At 47.3% G+C, this 18,013-nt stretch overlaps 2 protein-coding genes across 2 annotated transcripts; one reads left to right on the forward strand and one right to left on the reverse strand.

The window, feature by feature from the left end:
* Window positions 1-2,107: 2,107 nt before the first annotated feature.
* LOC123146975 (skeletal aspartic acid-rich protein 1-like) lies at window positions 2,108-5,505 on the forward strand. The gene is made up of 4 exons (XM_044566230.1): window positions 2,108-2,539; window positions 3,647-3,846; window positions 3,929-3,994; window positions 4,077-5,505. The coding sequence occupies exons 2-4, from the start codon at window positions 3,670-3,672 to the stop codon at window positions 4,143-4,145; spliced, it is 312 nt and encodes a 103-aa protein (XP_044422165.1). The 5' UTR covers window positions 2,108-2,539; window positions 3,647-3,669; the 3' UTR covers window positions 4,146-5,505.
* A 9,220-nt stretch (window positions 5,506-14,725) lies between these two features.
* LOC123153846 (disease resistance protein PIK6-NP-like) lies at window positions 14,726-16,807 on the reverse strand. The gene has a single exon (XM_044572769.1). The coding sequence runs from the start codon at window positions 16,805-16,807 to the stop codon at window positions 14,726-14,728; it is 2,082 nt and encodes a 693-aa protein (XP_044428704.1).
* Window positions 16,808-18,013: the final 1,206 nt, after the last annotated feature.

An 18,013-nucleotide genomic window follows, 5' to 3' on the forward strand; every position in this document is an offset into this window, starting at 1 on the left:
AGATCCGTCGGGTCGACGCGTAGCACGTCTCGTGTTATAAACAGACTTATAGCAAGATCACTAATTGAGGAGTACTCCTTGGAAAGATCACTCTCACCTTTTCAGGTTGTGACAAGTGGTGCGCTGCATGGGCGTCACTTGTTGTAACCTGGAAATTTTCCTTTTTGTCGTATATCCGTTTATTCAAAATATTTTATCTCTTAAACCAGGCGTCCGAATCTCAAACCATTTTTATGATTGGATTCCTTTTGTCGAGATCTTTAAAACTAAATCTCATGTTGATAGGTTTTGACAAAAAAGATCACGAAAAAAAATCAGACGAGAAAACCCGGCGAAAACCTGAGCCGAAAGCACGTTTTTTCCTTTCCGAAAGAGGCACAGCTCGTGCCTCTCGCAAAAGCACACTCGTGCCTCTCGCGGAAGAAAAAAATAAACAGAAAACATGTTTTTTTTTCGTTTTTGAGAGGCACGGTCCGTGAAAGCACAACCGTGCCTCTCACGGGAGCAAAACCGTGCCTCTCATAAAAGAAAGAAAAAACAGAAAACATGTTTTTTTTCGTTTACGAGCGTGCCTCTCGCAAAAGGAAAAAACACGTTTTTTTTCATTTTCAAGAAGCACGGCCGTGCCTCTCGCGAAAGCACAACCGTGCCTCTCACGAAAGTAAAACTGTGCCTCTCGCGAAAAAAAACAAAAAACGTGTTTGTTTTTGGTTTTCGAGAGGCACGTCTATGCCTCTTGCGAAAGCAGAATCGTGCCTCTTGTGAAAGCAAAAAAACACGTTTTTTCGCGTTTTTTGTTTCGAAACTCTCAGCCGATCGTTATGAACCTCCCGATAAGTTTTTTTTTTTTGAGACAACGAGCCTCCCGATAAGTTTTTTTTTTTTTGAGACAACGAGCCTCCCGATGAGTCCGTTTATATAACACGGTAAACGGACTTGTCGATTTAGCCCGTGAGTAGCCGACCTTTGCTTATCGGGCCTGCCTGGACCGGGCTATAGACTGCTAATAGCAGCAACAACAATCAACAGGCCCAATCCATCATCGTCTCCCTTCCTCTCTCTCGCTCGCGGCAGCACCAATGGCCGTTGCGGCGGCGGCCGCCGGAGATGACCACCATCACCCGCAGCAGAAGTACTGTCTGTGGAATAGGTCGCCGTACATGCCCGCGGCGGTGGTGGCCAAGACGGGAGCGCGGAGCGCGTGAAGCTGCTGCTGCTGCTGCTGCAGAACCACGTTCATCTTTACCTCTCCCATTGCTGGCGGAATCCATGCCATATTGTGCTTCGTCGCCGGAGCTCCAGTAGGTCTGGAACATTGGTTCTTGGGTGGGAGATCCTGAAGCCCATGAAAATACCTCTCGATGAAATGATGTGTAGCCAGTGGGCTTTCTAGTTCATGCTCATGGATTGCCTTCCTCCTAGCCCACCAGATTTCCCACAATGTGACAAGAACCGAGATGAATTTTCCCTACGAAAAGTATTGCATAAACCGAACAACCACGAGTTTGGGTCGGTAGTTTCATCGCCATATATTGGACGCAAGGAATCATCATCACGCAATGACCAAACGCTCTTGGACATGTTGTAGTCCAATATGCATATCGCCATGAGTCCATTGTTGCCTGACAAATAGAAAACGTCACCGCATCTGTCATATGCCACCAATCCCATTCCTGACCCGACAGCAGCGACGCCCGCGCCAATCGCCATGCAAACAGTCGTAACTTGGTCGGGACCTTGACGACCCAAAACTTCTTCCAGTTTCGTTCCTGCTGCTCTGTATTGCTTGTAGATTACCAGAATTTTGTGAATGATCTCCCCATCCATGGGTGGCAAGTGGTCCTGTAAGCATTGTTCATTCCAAGCCCTGGTAGCATGCGATATCAGTTTTGAAACTAGGGATTAGCAGAAGAGGAGTGCTTCGGCGCGCGCGCGCGCACACACACACACCCAAAAACAAAACGTATAAGGGCAGAAAGGTCATACAGAAGAAACGTATACCCACCTCGTATCGTAGACATACAATCCCGGTCATACGAGTACACGTGAATAAGAAGAAAAAAAACTTGCAGGAGGACTCGAGATCCCACGTGCCGCCCGAGTAGAGGAAAGAAAAACTGAGGACTCGATCGATCTGGCCTGCCGCCCGAGTAGAGGAAAAAAAATACTTGCACGAGGACTCGATCGATCTGGCCTGCCGCACGGCGATCACGCGGCGGCTCATCTGGATCGTCGCGGGTGGGCTTCGGAGTGGAAGACCGCCGTTGCCGGTGGCCGGCCCGGTGTTGGACGTCGCCGTTCTCCGCATCGACGGCCGCCTCTAACCATCCCGATCTCCCACGCCGGCGGTTCCAACCCCATCGTCTCCCACGTCGCGGTCGGCGGTTAGGGAAGTGGCCGGCCACGTCTTGGACGTCACCGTCTTCCGCAACGACGCCGCGTCCGCAGCCTGTAACCGTCCGGACGTCCCACGGCGCGTACAACACTCGTTCAAGACGCCGACGTTGACGTAACTCGTCCGCCTCCGCGGATCCATCAGGTACTCACTGTCCACTTCCGGTTCAGTCCCCACTAGGAATTCATGTGATCTTCACCTGTGTTCAGATGTACAACGGTGGTGCTGTACTTGCCGTTCATCACTAGATGGATGTTTGTGTTCAGTTACACTGCACGCTCGCCATTCAGATGGTGGTTCTAGAGTGGTCTTAATTGTGTTTAGTACCAAGAAAACAAATAAATTTTAGTTCTACATAAATCCCAGTGCTCTCTCTGCTTCAGTTTTGTTTCTTGCACTGGCCAAAGATTGGATTTGTACTAAGCTTGCAGTTCCTGTTCCTGTCGTATGGTGGATCCAGCAGCAGGCAGCAGTACCCCCCAGGCCCCCACATGCCATTAATTCCTTGTAGTAGCATGTTACTTGCTCTAGCTTAGAATTGACTCAACCAGCAAATTATTCACATGAGTTGTACGTGTGTGGTTCAAGGGTTGGAAGCTATAACCTGGAGATGTGTGAACTAGATGAGCCAGCTTGGACTTGGACTCTGGAGCACTGGGCATTATTCATTGGCTGGCCCTGATTAAGAAATTGCTTCTCCTCAGGCCCTCTTTAAGTGGGGGTGAAGCAAATTGTGCACTGCTCTAGGCCTTGTAGACAGTAAAAAAAATGTGGTGAGCTTGCAAGCACATTGCCATGTGCAGCAGCCAGCTTCCCACATCTCCATTCCATTAGGCTTCTCTGATGAAGTAGCTTTGTCCAGTGATCACTGCCTTAGATGTGTGCAGTTAGCGTGGCCAGATACCTTTCTTGCACTGCTAAAGCTGCGCCATCTTGTTCCGAAGCGTGCTCAAAGTTTCTACCACATGTAGGGTATCTTCATCACATAGTTGCATCAGTTCCTGTGGGTACTACTTGCATTGCATTTTGTCAGGGGCTCGGAGTTATGTGCCTGAGCCTAAGTAGTTTGTCTGGCTTTACACTTTAAAGGGCGCCAAGGTGGAATTTCTGTCCCTCGAGTAGATGAGTTAGATTTAGAAAGAAATCATTTTAAATACTCATAGGTTAAATGTTGCAATTTATTCATCTATATGTCCCGGTGCATGAACTTAGAATTTAAGGTGGGATAATGTGTTTTTCAATGATGTGCAGTGTTGGTAGTAACGTGTGTTTAAATGGACGAAGAAACCTCATTTACGGCCGATGATAATGGTACAAATGATGTCGGTCGGACCGATAACGATCCTAGTAATGAAGAAGATGACAACAGCGATAACGATTCATGGTCATCATATGATATCTTACCTTCAAAGGATTTTGCAAATAATGAACATGGTGCAGACAGTGAAAACGTAAGTGAAGTCTATTTGATTCCAGTTTTCAATTGGCAGAGCACCATATGTGTAATAATTTGTCTATGTTTTTAATTTACAGGAAGATGTGGACGTTGAGAATGAGCAAAATAATTTTGAGGAATCGTGGGCCGATAACTTGAGCCAGGTTCGTTCAAACATTTTGTAACGCGTGCGGTAGTTTGTAATAGATCATAAAAACTGACATAGTTTCATATGTAATTTTGTAGGAGGGTTCAGATGGTCCCGATGGTGGTGACGATGAAGTAGAGATGGACATTGAGGAGGCTCAATACTAGCAGCGCATGTTGGAGACACATTGGAAGGTCATGGCTATGACTTTTCGGTCACAAGGGGATGCATATTTATTCTACAACAAGCACGCCAAAGAACATGGGTTCAGCATCAGGAGAGAGAAGGTGAAACGAGGGAAGGGTGCTTCAGGAATAATACGGTTCAGGCGGTTTGTCTGCTCTAGGGCAGGGAGAAGGCAGAGGAAATTCATAACCATGGAGGGTCGCACCCGCAGGCTTAGACCCGAGACTCGATGCGAGTGCGGTGCGCAGATGGTGGTGAAATTGGACATGGTACGAGGAGTTTGGTTCGTCGCGTCATTCGTGGATGATCACAACCATGCGATGGCTCGACCCGACGAGGTTCCTTTTTTGTGGTCACACAGACGGATTGGAGATGGCACGAGGGCAGAGATACAGGCTATGCAAGGGGCTGGAATCAGGAAGCATATAATTGTGGACAACTTCATCAGTAGGTATGGTTCATACGACAAATGCGGACTTATTAGGCGGGACGTGTACAATCTTTGCTGCAGAGAGAAGATGAAGCTCATAGCAAAGGGTGATGCTGAGACAGCAGTGGGCATTATGAGGAGCAGAAAGGAGAAGGACCCAGACTTCTTCTTCGAGTATGAGCTAGATAAGGAAGGGCGGTTGAAGTGTGTGTTCTGGTGCGATGCACAGCCGCGGAGGGACTATCAGGACTACGGATATGTGGTCGTGTTTGACAGCACGTATAAGCTGAACAGATATGGTATGCCGTTCGCCCCATTCGTCGGAGTTAATAACCACCGTTGCACAACCGTTTTTGGGTGCGCCATTGTTTTCGACGAGACCGAAGCGACGTATGTGTGGCTGCTCCAGACTTTTATGAGGGCAAACTGTCAGCAGAAACCAAAGTCAATTATCACAGAAGGTGATGCTGCAATGCTCCGAGCGATTCAGAGTGTCCTTTCAGATGTGCTCCATCGTATTTGCTCGTGGCATATCGAGAAAAATATGCAGAGACACCTACATTACAAGTCACTGGATGAGTTTAGATCCCTCATATACTATGCCACCTCTGAAGAGAACTTTGAGGAGAGATGGACTGCCTTTGTCAATAAATGGAAGACGGATAAAACTGAAGAGTGGTTGAGGAGGATGTATAGGAAGAGGAGACTGTGGGCAGCATCGTATCTTTCGGATGGCTTTTTTCTTGGTATCCGTAGTAACCAGAGGAGCGAAAGCCTCAACTCCTCCCTTCACCTTCACCTCGACTATGGTATGACCATTGTTGATTTGGTAGTGCATTATGAGAACTGCATAGTACGCCTCCATGAGAACGAGGCGAATGATGACTGTGAGGCCAATCAGAAAGTACCACTGGCGGTTACTGAATATAAGGACATTGAGGAGCATGCTACCAGAGTATTCACTCCTGCTAATTTCTACATTCCGCAAAATGATATGAAGAAGATGGGAGAACTGGAGATATTTGAGACGCTGGTGGGAATTGAGTGCCAGACCTTCATCGTCACATGGCAGAATAACCACAAGTTCAGGTATAATGTTGTGTATGAACCAGGTAACTCTGAAGAAACCTTATCATGCACGTGTCGCAGGATGGTTCGCAAAGGGCTGCCTTGCAAACATATTCTCTTTGTTCTGCATCATCTTAAATTGTCTAAAATACCAAAGTGTTGTGTCCTCCATCGATTGTCGAAAGATGCGAGAGATGGGTTGCCAGCGCAGTGCAAGAGTGATCTTTTTGGTTGGGGTTGGTCTGGGCCTGAGGAGAGAGAACGGTACAGTCAAGTGAGCATAAAATCAGCAGAAGCTGCTCATGTTGTAGCAAATGATCCCTTCTTGTTTGATGAATAGTTTGGTGCACTTGCATGCATGCGATCACGTACACCATGTGCAACCAACACCATTTTGGTCTACCAGAGGGGGTTTTGAAGTACTTTTCTTTTTCAACTCTGCCAACTGGCCCCAAAATTTTTCCACACGCTGGCAACACCGTCGGCATCACGCACACCAATTTGCATATTATTTCGACGGTCCATGCATTTTCTACGAATTTCCCGATGAAAAAGCCCCGAAACAATGGCCGGAGGTGACGCAACATTGGTTTGGTGTCTGATTTCATTCCAACCTTGTGTGGTGGCCTACGTTGGCCGTGCCCACATGTGTGCACAGTTTGGTGCACTTGCATGTATGCTATGACGTGCACCATGTGATACCAGCATGGTTTCGGTCTACCAGAGGGGGTTCCAAGTACGTTTTTCTTTCGACTCCGCCAACCGGCCCCAAACTTTTTCCACACGCTGGCATCACCATCGGCATCACGCACGCCAATTTGCATATTTTTCTGACGGTTGATGCATTTTCTACAATTTTTCCAGCGAAAAAGACCTGAAACAGTGGTCGGACGTGACGCAACGTTCGTTTGGTGTCCGATTTCGTTCCAACCTTGCGTGGTGGCCTACGTTGCCCGTGCCCACATGTGTGCATAGTTTGGTGCACTTGCATGCATGCGATCACGTACACCATGCACAACCGGTATGGTTTCGGTCTATCGGATGGGGTTCCGAAGTATTTTTCTTTTTCAACTCCGCCAACTGGCCCCTAACTTTTTCCACACGCTGGCATCACCGTCAGCATCACGCACGACAATTTCCATATTTTTCTGATGGTCGACGCATTTTCTACGAATTCCCCGGTGAAAAAGACCTGAAACAGTGGCCGGACGTGACACAACGTTAGTTTGGTGTCAGATTTCATTCAAACCTTGCATGGTGGCCTACGTTGCCCGTGCCCACGTGTCTGCATAGTTTGGTGCAGTTGCATGCATGCGATCACGTAGACCATGTGCAACCAGCACCATTTTGGTCTACCCAAGGGGGTTCCGAAGTACTTTTCTTTTTCAACTCCGCCAACTGGCCCCAAAAATTTTCCACACGCTGGCAACATCGTCGGCATCATGCACGCCAATTTGCATATTATTTCGACGGTCCATGCATTTTCTACAAATTTTCCGATGAAAAAGCCCCGAAACAATGGCCGGACGTGACGCAACGTTGGTTTGGTGTCCGATTTCGTTCCAACCTTGCGTGGTGGCCTACGTTGGTCGAGCGCACATGTGTGCACAGTTTGGTGCACTTGCATGTATGCTATCACGTGCACCATGTGATACCAGCACGGTTTCGGTCTACCGGAGGGGGTTCCAAGTACGTTTTTCTTTCGACTCCGCCAACCGGCCCTCTACTTTTTCCACATGCTGGCATCACCATCGGCATCACGCACGCCAATTTGCATATTTTTCCGATGGTCGATGCATTTTCTACAATTTTCCCAGTGAAAAAGACCTGAAACAGTGGCCGGACGTGACGCAACATTCGTTCGGTGTCCGATTTCGTTCCAACCTTGCGTGGTGGCCTACGTTGCCCGTACCCACATGTCTGCACAGTCTGGTGCAGTTGCATGCATGTGATCACGTAGACCATGTGCAACCAGCACCGTTTCGGTCTTTCGAAGGAGGGTTCCGAAGGAGTATTTTTTTTCAACACCGCCAAATGGCCCGAAACTTTTTCCACACGTTGTCATCAACATCGACAGCACGCACGCCAATTTGCATCCTTTTCCGGCGCTCGATGGATTTCCTGGGATTTCCCCGGAGAAAAAAACACTAAAACATTGGTTGCACGTGACGCAACGTTTTTTTTCGTTGATCAAATGCATATAAAACTTTCCATTTCGGCAATGAAGATCGATTTGTACAAAACAAATTTTTGCAAGTTTTCGTCATGTTTAACGACCACTCATTCGTTCTTTCATACATATTTCTACCAAATTGCAATGCAATCCACGACACTAATAAATAACTGAAAAATTATTCGAACATTCCATTATTCATTACGATATTTTACATGGTTCATTGGATGAAATTTTACATTCAAAAGTAAAAAACACTAAAATAAATCAAACTACTCCTAGTTGCTAATCAGATCTACCACTATGGGCTCGCCGCGGTTTCCGCCGCCGTCTTCGCCGCCATTGGACTCAGAGTCATCGGAACCGCCGAAGTGAGCGAAATAGCCGTGCCCGCGAAGCATCGCGCCGGTTAGAGTTGCGCCGCCGGCAGAAACGATCTAGGGTTTGGGTTGGGGTTGGGTATGTGCGTCGTGAGAAGAGGCGCCGGCCGGGGTGGCTTCTGCTTGCGTGAGAAGAGGCGCCAGGGGAGGAGACGCCTCTTCTGTGACCCTAATCGGATCTATGACAGGGGCGCCTGCTGGTTACCAGATCCCATGCTCCATGAGATGCGAAACTTTCCATTCCCAAGATATACCAAGGTTTGTTCTTGTGGGTAGAAGCAGAAACGGGTGAACAAACCGTCCGGCGCTCGTTCTCTAGGCGGGATAGGCGACCCGTCGGGGGTGTGGGAGGACGGCGGTCAGCGGGGCGACGGGGCAAAGGGTCAGCGGCGGTGCAGCGCGGCTGCGGGGCTGGCGGCGCAGCACGGCAGCGGCGCAGGCGGGGCAGCCCGGCAGCCGGGGCAGCGGTGCAGGCCGAAGCAGGACAGGCAGGGCAGCGGCGCAGTCCATGTAGCGCGGCAGCATGGGAAGCGGCGCAGACGAAAACGGGCCGGGCAGGCCAGTCACGGTGGCCTAAGCGAGCCTGCATTTTTTTTTTCACGTGAGCCCTGCACTTCTTGTTTCTGTACGAATGTATTCATCTACGTATAAGACGTGGGTGGGGCGGGCGGCGCGTGGCCTCTTTTTCATAATATGGCCATCATGCCCTTGATTATGAATGGGTATCGAGCAATCTCAGCCCTTCTTGTGTTTAGGGGGTGTACCAAAACAAAAGTGTTAGCAGAAACCGGTACTGATCTATCACATGTTATAATTCCATGGCAGCCAATTGTCATTTTATATATTGGTGTCCTTGATTAAGCCAGTGCGGAGAGTGTCCCGTCACTCGCAGATAGATCGCTATATTTGGGGCGGTCGTGAGCATACATCCGTCAACAAAATATTGGAGGAGGATATTAGACGGGTTTCAGTATACGAGCACTTAGCGAGTCTGGGTCCTAAAGTAATCTCCATGCCTGGCTTGCTAAGAGCATCTCCAACAGGCGCCGGTCGCGTCGCGCGTAAAAAACATATATGCCGCGCGCGCATCGGCTGGTTTGGCGCGGCGCGCAGCACTGGCTCCAACGGCCGCGCTAAAATGCAGCGCGCGCGTCGCTCCAGCAGCGCGCGTGCGTCGCTCCAGCAGCGCGCCAAAATGCAACGCGTGCGACCCGCCGGTGCATTGCATATGGCATTTTTCAACACAAAATGATGAACATTTTCAACACAATAAAAAATTCACACAAACAAGTTGATGAAGTTCATGCCCACAAGTTTAAAATCATGCCTACAAGTTCATCCAACCAAGTTCAAAATGCAAATCAAGTTCAATACACAAAGGAAAGACACATCATTCCTCGTCCTCGTCCTCATCTTCGGAAGACGATTCTTCCGCCTCCGAAGATGAATCTTCCTTCCTCTCCTCATCGCACACCGCATCACGTGAAGCTCCGACGCTGTTGGCAAGATCTTCAACGGCATCTTCATGGGAATGTGTGCGAGGAGGCTCATCGAAAGACATTTCGCCCATGGCGGCCGGAGGTGCACCCATGCCTCCCATGAGAGAAGCAAAACGCATGCCTCCCACCGTGGCCATAGCGTCGGGGGGGTGCTCCAAAGCCAACCATGCCTCCCATTGCACCTAAACCGCCCACGGTACCTCCGAAGCCACCCATGGCACCGAGGCCACCGCCACCCATGCCGCCAAGGCCACCGCCACCCATGGCGCTGATGCCACCGCCACCCATGGCGCCGAGGCCACCGCCACCCATTGCACGAACCATAGCTCTTTTTTGGATCAAGACTTCTTGTTGGGCAAGATTGACATACTCCTTTTGCGCCGCATTGAGGTTAGTTGTGTCCAAGAAGAACAAGTGCTTCTCCCATTCCAACAATCTAGTTCGCTCCTCATTGCTCACCTTCCTCTCCTCCAAAGCCACCTTCCTCTCCTCGGCCGCCACCCTCCTCTCCTCGGCTGCCAACCTCCTCTCCTCGGCCGCGGCATCTTGGGTCCTTGCCATTTTCCTCACCTCGTTGGCTTCTTTTCTTGCCTTAACAATAGCTTCCATAGCATTTTTGAGCTCATCATCTCCTTTCCTCTTCTTCTTTTGGGTTTGGTCTTTGTTGCACCCATTCGGTCGCTTTGGCTTCGAGTATGAAACCGAGTTGGGTGTAGGGCTTCTCTTGTCGTCATCACTTGATGCATCATCCTCATCATCATCACCATCCAACTTAATTGTTCGCTTCCGTTTGTCGCTCAAATGCAAATCATCCAAATCTTCACGCTTCTTCCATTTCTCATCATCCTTCAACACATCATAGCAATGAGGCAAAGTAAAGACCCTTCCTTTCTTGATCTTCCCCTTCTTGGTTTTCCTCTCCTCTTCTTTGAACAAGTTTTGCGCAATGTTGAACTACATGAAAACAAAGCAAGTTAGCACCAACAACAAGCAAAACAAAGCAAGTTTAGCACCAACATATGTAAGATGAAATGGCACTTACTCTATCGTCCTCATTTGTGACACTTGGGTTCAACTTGTCAACCGCCTTTTGACAAGCCGCCCACCTTTGACAATCCGAGTTGATTGTCGACCACCGGGACCTAAGTGATCGGTTGGAGCGGTCAATTCCACTCACGTTGCGAGCATCAAAGTGTTCCTTCATCCGGTTCCAATAAGCATCTCTACTTTGATCGCCTCCAATGGATGGATCCCTCGACACTTGCAACCAAGTATTGCATAGTAAGATGTCATCGGTGTTGGTGTAATTGCCCGCTCTTCCTTTCGGTGCGTCGACAATGCTCTCACCTTCCTTGTCCACCTCGAACTCATGGTCTTCAAAATGCATGTCATTGGTTTGAGACCAATGCGAATTGTTGGAGCCAACACCCATCGTTGACATGTATGCATCATCATTGAGACTACAAATTTTTTTGCACAATGCAAATAAGCTATCTATATGTGACGAATGCATTCAAAAAATAACAAAAAAAATGAAAAGTTAGAATTTATTTACCTTGGAGGCATTTCGTCGAACATGTTGTGCGCGCCGGCCGCCGGCTCAACGAGTGAGCTTGCCGGCGCTTCGGCAGCCGCCGCGCCCGTCGCGTGCCCCGCAAGCTTCTTCCTCTTCGCCTTGGAGGTGCCGGAGCCGTCCGCCGCCTTGTTTTTCTTCGCCGATGTCTTGCCATTTTTGGCCGCGCCGCATTGGGGAGCTTTGAGGAGGAGGGGGCGGCGGCTCGAGTCGGCGCCGGCACGACGCCACCCGCCGCCGAGGTCATCCGCGACGGCATGAAGAGGCCACGCGCGAGGTCGCTCGTCGTAGGAGCTCCGGCGGCGGCGAGGCCAACGCCACCCGGGCTAGGGTTTGTGGCGGCGGCGGGGGCGAGGGGCGAGGGGGTCGCGGCTATAGGACGGGGTGAGCGGGGTGCCGGCGCGTGCGTCCATGGGCGCGGGTCGCCGGTGCCGGCGCGCGCGGGGCTTTGAAGGGGGAGAAGAAGAGCGCACAGCGCGAGCGTCGAGTGTGCCGCATGCGGAAGCAGGCGCCGCAAATACACCGCGCGATGAACCGCATCCACGCGCGCGCCCAACTGCTTATACCGCGCGTGCGGTTATTGCGCGCTCGCTGGAGCCATCCACCGGGTTGCGCGCGCGCTAAAACGGGGGATTTTGCGGCGCTGCGCCTGTTTAGCGCGCCTGTTGGAGATGCTCTAAGAGAGCGAGACTAAAAATCTCCATGTCCCTAAAGCCCAGGCCCCCTTTATACTTGGGCATGCACATTGTTTCCCACAAGACCCATGTAGTATTCCTTTCTCCCACTTTGCTGACCCACCAAAATTTCCGAATCATCATGGAGATATGCTAGCATAAACCCCGCAACAACTGGAATAAGGCAATAGAATAAGTTGGTAGAGCCTAAACCACTGACTTGATGAGAACCTCCTTATCACTGCCTGTAAGGTACTTTTTCATCCATCCATGCACATTCTTCCACACTCCCATCTTTTAAGTAAGCGAACACGCCATTCTTGTCCCACGTAAGATGGAAGACCCAAATATCACTCACATAGAGATTCCTTTTGTATATCTAGAATACCATTTACCATGTCTCTGCAAGTTCCCGGGCGAACTTTTTCTAAAATTCACAAACATTTTTTGAATCTGTGAACAAAAATTTAAATGTGAACATTTTTAAAATTTTGAAATTCTATTATTTTAAATTTTCAAAAAGAAAATTGTAACAGAAGCAAACAATATTTGAAGTTCAAAACATTTTTTAAAATTTCTAAACAAAATTTCAAACCAGGAACATTGTTGTAAAAATAAATAAAATTTGAAAAATGGAAAATAAATAAATTCCTGACCATTTGATGAAAATTAAAATATACTTTTAAAAGAAAAAATATGGGAAAAAGGAAAAAAGAAAAGAAAAGAAAAGGAGAAACAGCAAAAATGAAAACAGGAAAGAAAAGGAAAAAATATAAAAACAGAAAAAAGGAAATATAAACAAGAAAAAGGAAAAAAAGAAAAATGAATAGAGAATAGAGAATGAAAATGAAAAAGAAAAAACGGTTTAGGAACATTCTAAAAAGTTCCCAAAATCAGAAAAAAAAACTGCTAGGGACCTTATAGAACGTTCCCAAAACCGGGATCGGTGGATGCATGCCTCACTTCTAAATGGGCTGACACGCTGACAATTTGAGGCAGAATGCATCAAATAGAAAATCGCATGTTCGCTCAGGGGTGTGCCATGCATTCCCAGCTAGCGAATTCGTTCGCTCGATGGTACACCGGCCCCTGGGGCACGTTTAGTTTGTTGGCACTATATCCCGGAGCAGGTCGTCAGATATTGGTGTCCTATAATTCCTATAATTATGGGAAAAGCTCGGGAACAGCCGGCTGATCCAGCACCGGGCGTCAGCCGCCTCCTAGGCGTGATGTGTGGCCTGCACGCCATTTTATTTTCCCTTATCTCGCTGGCCACTACATCTTTGTTGTAATATTTTATGTAACAACATCTGTGTTGCAAAAGTTTCTTCCGCAACAACACCGATCTTGCAAAAAAGTGAAAACGCAAAAAGAAACTCTGCAACAATATCTCTGTTGCAAAAAATGCAACAAGAACTCTGTTGTAAAAATATATATGCAACACTATCTTTGTTGTAAATATTTTTGTAGCAAGACTTGTGTTGCAAAAGAAAACTTACAACACGCCCTCTATTGCAAAATTGGGCCGAGCCATGAGAAAATACCGAATCTAATGGCTCGCAACCCGGCGAATCTTTTTAAAAGATCCACCGGCCGACGCGTAGTATGAGCATGTTTGGTTGGTGGCCTAGGTCACATGCCTGACAAAAACCAGTGCTTAAAAGCAACCTGAAAAATAGCTATTTCTGCTTGGTGAAAAACAAAAACAAGTGAAAAACAAAACCGTTTACTAGTTCTAATAGAAAAGGTCACATCAAGTACTATTTGCATGATTAGCGTTCCTAGGTCCAGGCTAGTGAACCTGCCTGGTTTAGAAGCCAGGCTAACCAAATTATAGTGTGTCCAGGCCAGGCTGCATCAGGCTTTTCCAGTACAGCAAACAAACACCCTTCAGGCACATCTCAGGCAGGCTTCAGGCCAGGCACTCAACGGCGAGGATGCGAACCAAACTGACCCTATGTCCATGTTATAAACGAACAACATCTATAAGTCCGTTTATAACACGGTAAACGGACTTGTCGATTTAGCCCGTGAGTAGCCGACCTTTGCTTATCGGGCCTGCCTGGACCGGGCTATAGACTGCTAATAGCAGCAACAACAATCAACAGGCCCAATCCATCATCGTCTCCCTTCCTCTCTCTCGCTCGCGGCAGCACCAATGGCCGTTGCGGCGGCGGCCGCCGGAGATGACCACCATCACCCGCAGCAGAAGTACGGTCTGTGGAATAGATCGCCGTACAGGTCCGCGGCGGTGGTGGCCAAGACGGGAGCTGCTGCTGCTGCTGCAGAACCAGGCGGAGATGCTGCGGCCGTAGAGGGGGATCGCACGGTGACGCTCTGGCGCGCGTGGTCGGCGAGGAACGAACCAGGCCAAATTCATCCCCACCCAGGTCCCCCGTTCCCCTCCCTTTCCCCTTGCTTCCTTGCTTGACCATCCGTTCTGCATTCTTGAGCGACCCTGCAGTGGTGAATGCCAGCTCCCTGAAACTGTAAGTTGTACATGTCGACAATTCAGTGAGTAACCGATCTTCTGTTCATTCTCATTATCATAAATAGATATTCTCTATGAATTCTCCGTTGTAACACGACGAGCCTACGCAAAGTAATCATCAAGCAAAGCAGGAATCAGTACCAAAGGTTGCAGTCAGCTTCATGTACATTCATACGACAACATCAGGTGTCAAACTGGCAAAATAGTATATACTTAAACCAACTCTTTGGAATACAGTTCATACTCCATCACATCACAAATTAAAACTACAATTCAGTTAAGTAGGCATTTCAGGCACGCACAAGGGGTAGGTGGAGCTGACTGTTGGGTGTGTTGGTCCTCCAGCTTCAACACAGGTTTCTTCACAAGCTCGCCAACCTTCTGCTGCAAGTGTTCCTTGACTTGGTCGCTGTATGAACCCTTAAGCCACACTTTCTTGAGATTCTCTAGCTTCTCTAACCCAGAAAGCTCCAAAGACGACTCGGTAGAAGAGCAGTGAACAACCAGCACCTCCACATTTGCAGGCATCCTACCTCCAAAAACTATCACCAGCTTATAGCTGCCACAGTCAATCTTAAGGTCTGGGGCTTGGAAGAAATCCCTAGTCCACGGGGCCACCAGACTATCATAATAGAGCTTGCCATCTTCAATCGGCTTGAGACAAAGATGACCGAACATATCCTTGCAAGGCAATTGTACAAGGCTGTCTATGTTCTCCTGCGTTGATATTGCCAACTCAAGATCTTGAACGCGAGCCTTTTTGAGATTCTTGCCAAGTTGCTTCATCCAGACTACCGATACGTGTACATTTCCCCCGTACAGCTTGAGGCTCTTTAGTGTTTTTGGCGGCTTGGAGATGTCATCCAAACAACACAAATCCTCCCGCTCCTTCTGCTTCTCATCATTATCACCGAGTCTCACTGACAAGGTCTCAAGATGAACATAGCCTGAGATGACAGAACAAAATTCGCTCCAATTTTTCCAGTTGATGCCGGACACAGCGAGCTTGTGCAATTGGGTAAGCTTCTTGAGCTCCATGAGGATGGCCTTGCCACTAATAGTGATATTGACAACACCAAGTGTATGTAAAGCGATCAGCTTACCAATCCCAGCCGCAACAGGAACCTTAACACCACTACATCGTCGACGTTTGCATCTAAACTTGTTGGACAACCAGCTGCAAGATACCAGCATATCTCGTCCCCGACTGCTCCATGGCGTTGTGGTCTGGACTGGCTCTTCTTCTGCTGGTGTTCTTGCTTCTCCTGCTAATTGGCTTGTAACCATGGCATCACTATGGTCATCTCCAGCGGTTGCTGATGTCATGTGGTCCTCATCAGCTGCTCCTGCTTCTTCTGCTGGTAGGTCTTCCGTAACTGATGGTGGTAGTATGGCACCAGCACGAATGTATTGTAGCTTATGTAGCTTCATAACATAAGATGGCAAAATGACCATGGAGGTGCCTTTTACATCTAGAGTTTGCAACTGCTTCAGGCCAGCCAATGATCTCGGCAAACAGGTAATATATTTGCAACCTCGTAGGGAGAGGAATTTGAGGCGAAGAAGTAGCTTCCCAATTTGCTCAATATCAGCATCTCTGACACCTGTTGAATTCTCTAGATCCAGCACCCGGAGCAATTCCATATTGACATAGGCAGAGATGAAGAATGGCCTCCACTTGCCGAACACCGTCAATGACCGGAGCCGTGACAATTCCATTCTCTCAAATACAATCTTGTCTCCATCCCAGCTGCTACTTATGGCCAGGTGTTGTCCAGTTCCAGCACGCTGCCAGTTATGGCTGCGACGCCCCTCTAGTGCAAACACAAGATTATCTTGCATTGGACGTGAAATGATGTATTCACGAAAGAATCCATTGACTTTCCATACGTCTGCACTGCTTGGTGGTTCTTGCTGCTGCTGGATTATTATGCTTAACTCTACAAGCTGGGAGAAGTACTTCTCCGCATTCTCTTCTGCAGTACTGCAATTAGTCCCCCTGGAGTAACCCTCCGCGATCCACCGCCTTAACAGACGCCTTCGCCTAATAATGTGGCCTAAAGGGAATACTGACAGATAGAAGATACATGGCTTCAGTGAATCTGGACAACCATCAAAATAGGACTGCATCCTAGTAAATAGACCCCTTAAACATTGGAATCTTGGGTCTGTCTCCAACATGATCATGAATTTAGCATTTAGGCTCTCTAACAACTTTTTATCCCATTTGTAGGGTGCCTGCAAGGACTCGCCTATGGCAGCTATTACTTTGGGTAGCCCGCCACACTTGGCAATGATCAGTTTTGAAAGCTCTTCCTCTCTGGAAGTCTTGATCAGCTTGCCACTCCGAGCCATCTACTATCAAGAAATAAGTTACTTTTCCAATAAATATAAATATGCTAAATTCAGAAATGTATACAAAATCAGTTTGGAAACCATACAAACTTAAGCATTATAATTACTTTTGGAAATTAAGTTGAATTTACCACAAAAACAAAATTTTGTTTGTAACTATCTAATGGGTAGTTCATTTAAAGTCAACTTTGAGAAAATGAACTATATATTTGAATTTATTTTCTTGAAGTTGAAACCAAACTTAATTTGACCCAAAATCAAATATTTGGATGAAAATTAAACTGCATCTATAATGTTTAAAATGTGAGCATCTAACATATTTCAAACTACAATAACTTGAAGTTGAAATTTAATTGTGATGTATAAGCTATCTGCACTTTACTGTAAATAATTTCTTTTAGTTCTCTACAAAAACTGTTATTTCTAAAATCAGAAAAGTAAGTTACCAAACACAAGTTGACCAATACTTTCAAGTGACTTTTATATTTCTCAACATCTGAAACTAGTTATTTTTCATTTGGGGTCGAGCACGTGCTATTGTCCGGATGCACCCTTGTGTTTCAAACAATAATATTATATGGTGTAATATTGTAAAAGGTTTTACATCATGCATTTTTCAAGGTGTGTTGGGTGTGTGTGTGTGTGGGGGGGGGGGGGGGGGGGGGGGGGGGGGGGGCTTGCGTTCTTGAACTGTATGCCAAAATCCTAATTATAAGTAAAGACTGGCCTGGAATGTCTCAGGAAAAAAAAGGCTCGGTTCATCACATTTTGTCACAAACTTATGCATATAGTACTATAAAATGTACGGATTATTGCAAGGTAGTGTAGATGAACGCATGCCAGTGAAGGAACAAAATCGAATGGTTATCACTATTCATATCATACATTTATACATTGGCAACAGCGTGTCATGTCTACATATCAATAATTTGAATGCAACTTCAAGTTGACAACACGGGTAATTAATGTTGGATGCTTGATGTACAAATTTGACATAGCTCTAAATTAACTTATAGCTATTCATAGACTAACATATGTATCATTTGTTACTCTTGTTGCACATAGAAATATTCATAAACAAATATACGTAGCCAAATTTCTTGCACTAGAGCAAATCAATTAATAAAAATGGCTTTGTGAAGAGAATACCTTTGTGAAGAGAGCAAGGGCCGTGTCAGCACCAAGACCTTTCACATTAAACACTCT

Source organism: Triticum aestivum, chromosome 7A (assembly GCF_018294505.1).
Source record: "Triticum aestivum cultivar Chinese Spring chromosome 7A, IWGSC CS RefSeq v2.1, whole genome shotgun sequence".
Lineage (NCBI taxonomy): Eukaryota > Viridiplantae > Streptophyta > Magnoliopsida > Poales > Poaceae > Triticum > Triticum aestivum.

What these genes read in the sequence shown, in the direction of transcription:
- LOC123146975 (XM_044566230.1), top strand. Translation starts at nt 3,670, where the DNA reads ATGGACGAAGAAACCTCATTTACGGCCGATGATAATGGTACAAATGAT. An exon ending in ATGGTGCAGACAGTGAAAAC is followed by an intron (nt 3,847 to 3,928) that starts GTAAGTGAAGTC and finishes TTTAATTTACAG; the next exon opens with GAAGATGTGGACGTTGAGAA. An exon ending in GGGCCGATAACTTGAGCCAG is followed by an intron (nt 3,995 to 4,076) that starts GTTCGTTCAAAC and finishes GTAATTTTGTAG; the next exon opens with GAGGGTTCAGATGGTCCCGA.
- LOC123153846 (XM_044572769.1), bottom strand. Translation starts at nt 16,807, where the DNA reads ATGGCTCGGAGTGGCAAGCTGATCAAGACTTCCAGAGAGGAAGAGCTT.